The sequence below is a fragment of the Hipposideros armiger genome, unplaced genomic scaffold, assembly GCF_001890085.2.
Source record: "Hipposideros armiger isolate ML-2016 unplaced genomic scaffold, ASM189008v1 scaffold_1441, whole genome shotgun sequence".
Lineage (NCBI taxonomy): Eukaryota > Metazoa > Chordata > Mammalia > Chiroptera > Hipposideridae > Hipposideros > Hipposideros armiger.
This window is the reverse complement of record NW_017732791.1, coordinates 1,690-2,428: the sequence shown is the minus strand read 5'-3', so window position 1 is coordinate 2,428 and position 739 is coordinate 1,690. Positions and strand designations below refer to the sequence as shown.

At 35.7% G+C, this 739-nt stretch overlaps 1 protein-coding gene across 1 annotated transcript in view; it reads right to left on the bottom strand.

Moving 5' to 3' along the window:
- Nucleotides 1–459, bottom strand: part of MALRD1 (MAM and LDL receptor class A domain containing 1) — a gene marked incomplete at its 5' end in the record, with an annotated part of 142,467 nt that extends 142,008 nt beyond the window's left edge. The window contains one exon of the mRNA XM_019633930.1: nucleotides 286–459. Coding sequence (XP_019489475.1) covers nucleotides 286–459 — 174 coding nt within the window. The remainder of the gene's footprint in view (nucleotides 1–285) is intronic.
- Between the last annotated feature and the right edge of the window lie 280 nt (nucleotides 460–739).

Below are 739 nucleotides of genomic sequence, written 5' to 3'. Positions count from 1 at the left end.
CAAATAATCCACCATCCACACTTAAAGAAAAACAAAAGCATTTTCCAGTTAAGTTACTCTTCTCTCTACTATCCTATTCAATTCTTATCTCCATGTTTGCTAAGCTACTACAAATAATTATTGAACACTTAGTCAAGATAACCTCTCTACTCATCCCTGATTGTGAATATACTTGCTTTACTGATAGTAAATAAATTTATCGGATATATGTGTTATTGTTGTCTGAGAAGATCCACACGAAATAAGTATCTTCGGCTGAGTTTTATGAATTTCTTATGTGCTTACCTGAAATGGCAGAGTAGATTCTCCAGCCTTTGCATAGAGATCGATTTTTGCTTGTCTCCACTGTGATTCAGAGACTCCGATTAGATCCCCTTGCTTTTGCAAATGTCCATCCAGTGACGTTCTTGTAAAAACTGAGAGATGTGAATGCTGAGACAAGTAATACCAAAACTGCACCTGTTGAAAAAATATTTTTGAGAATCCCATTTACTGTCTCTGGTAGCTTTCCTATAATTAAAAATATCCCAAACTATTTTGGTGTTCAATATAATCTTCTCAATTCTGCTTTCCTCCAGGTGTGTTAAGTCCAGGAAATGCTAAGCACTTCCTTTGCCAGACTTAGTATTCTCCCCTTAAGAAAAGGCTCAAGGTGGCTGCACTAAATAATATACTTATATTAACAGATGCCATGGAGATATCTAAAAAAATGGGGCACTAGCATACTACTAAGACAAGT